The 1033-nt window shown below is 50.2% G+C and overlaps 1 protein-coding gene across 1 annotated transcript; it reads left to right on the forward strand.

The window, feature by feature from the left end:
* Positions 1-55: 55 nt before the first annotated feature.
* On the forward strand, positions 56-922 carry Pmar_PMAR014273 (conserved hypothetical protein; the record flags this gene model as incomplete). The annotated part of the gene is made up of 1 exon (XM_002764374.1): positions 56-922. One exon carries the CDS (start codon positions 56-58, stop codon positions 920-922), a length of 867 nt encoding a protein of 288 aa, XP_002764420.1.
* Between the last annotated feature and the right edge of the window lie 111 nt (positions 923-1033).

Genomic DNA, 1033 nt, shown 5'->3' on the forward strand with positions numbered 1-1033 from the left:
CTACATATTTGGTATAGGGCTATTGGCTGGGTCCGCAAACTCTATTATAGAGAAAATGATGTTTCAGAGTAGTGGTATCGGTATCGACGGCACGACCCATTTCTTCCAGAAACCGTGGTACATGAGCTTGGTCATGTTTGTTGCCATGCTCCTAGCGCTGCCCATGTACTATTGTCTACGCCAGAAAAATGATAAGAGACCTTCCAGCACTCTGCCTGAAAGTGGATCCTCCAATATCGGTCTCCGTATGTGTTTCACGGTATGCATCCCTTCGATATTCGATCTACTAGGATCCTCCCTACAAGCTATCGGTCTGGTCTACACCCCTGTCTCCGTATACCAAATGCTCAAGGGCAGTATACTTCTCTTCTCTGCGCTATTCTCGGTGCTTTTCCTCGGGCGTAAGATGTATCGTCATCATTGGGTGGGAGTCTTCCTCTGCTTAACTGCTCTCGTCTTGGTCGGAGTGTCCTCCCTCTCTTCGCGTGAGCAGCAGACCCAAGTCGTGAGCCTGCCGTTGATGCTTCTCGGTATCTTCATCATAATAGCAGGACAAGTTGTGTGTGCTGCACAGTACGTCCTGGAGGAGTTCCTTCTCAAGCCCCCGAACGATGTAGCCCCAATGGCTTTAGTAGGGCTAGAGGGCTTCTGGGGAACACTTCTCATGTGCCTAGTCTTCGTGCCGGCACTACAGCATCTCCCAGGATCTGACGTAGGCAATGTTATGGAGAACACAGAGGACTCTTTCGTGATGCTGTCCAACTCCCCGACGTTGCTTATCTGTACACTGGGTTTCATCGTCTCGATTCTCGTCTTCAACATATGCGGCGTCATGGTTACCGCAGAGGCTTCGGCTATGCATCATACCTTCCTGGATGCTTCAAGGACCATCGTCATCTGGTTGGTATCAGTGCTCATGTAGTTCGAACTCCTCCTGCTTAGTTCTTATTCCGTCTGGTTTGTAGGTACTATGCAGCCCCTGGGAATGGATTGGTGAGCCCCTCACTAAGTACTCCTGGGTTCAAGCTGTCGG

The sequence above is a fragment of the Perkinsus marinus genome (assembly GCF_000006405.1).
Source record: "Perkinsus marinus ATCC 50983 genomic scaffold scf_1104296977832, whole genome shotgun sequence".
Lineage (NCBI taxonomy): Eukaryota > Perkinsozoa > Perkinsida > Perkinsidae > Perkinsus > Perkinsus marinus.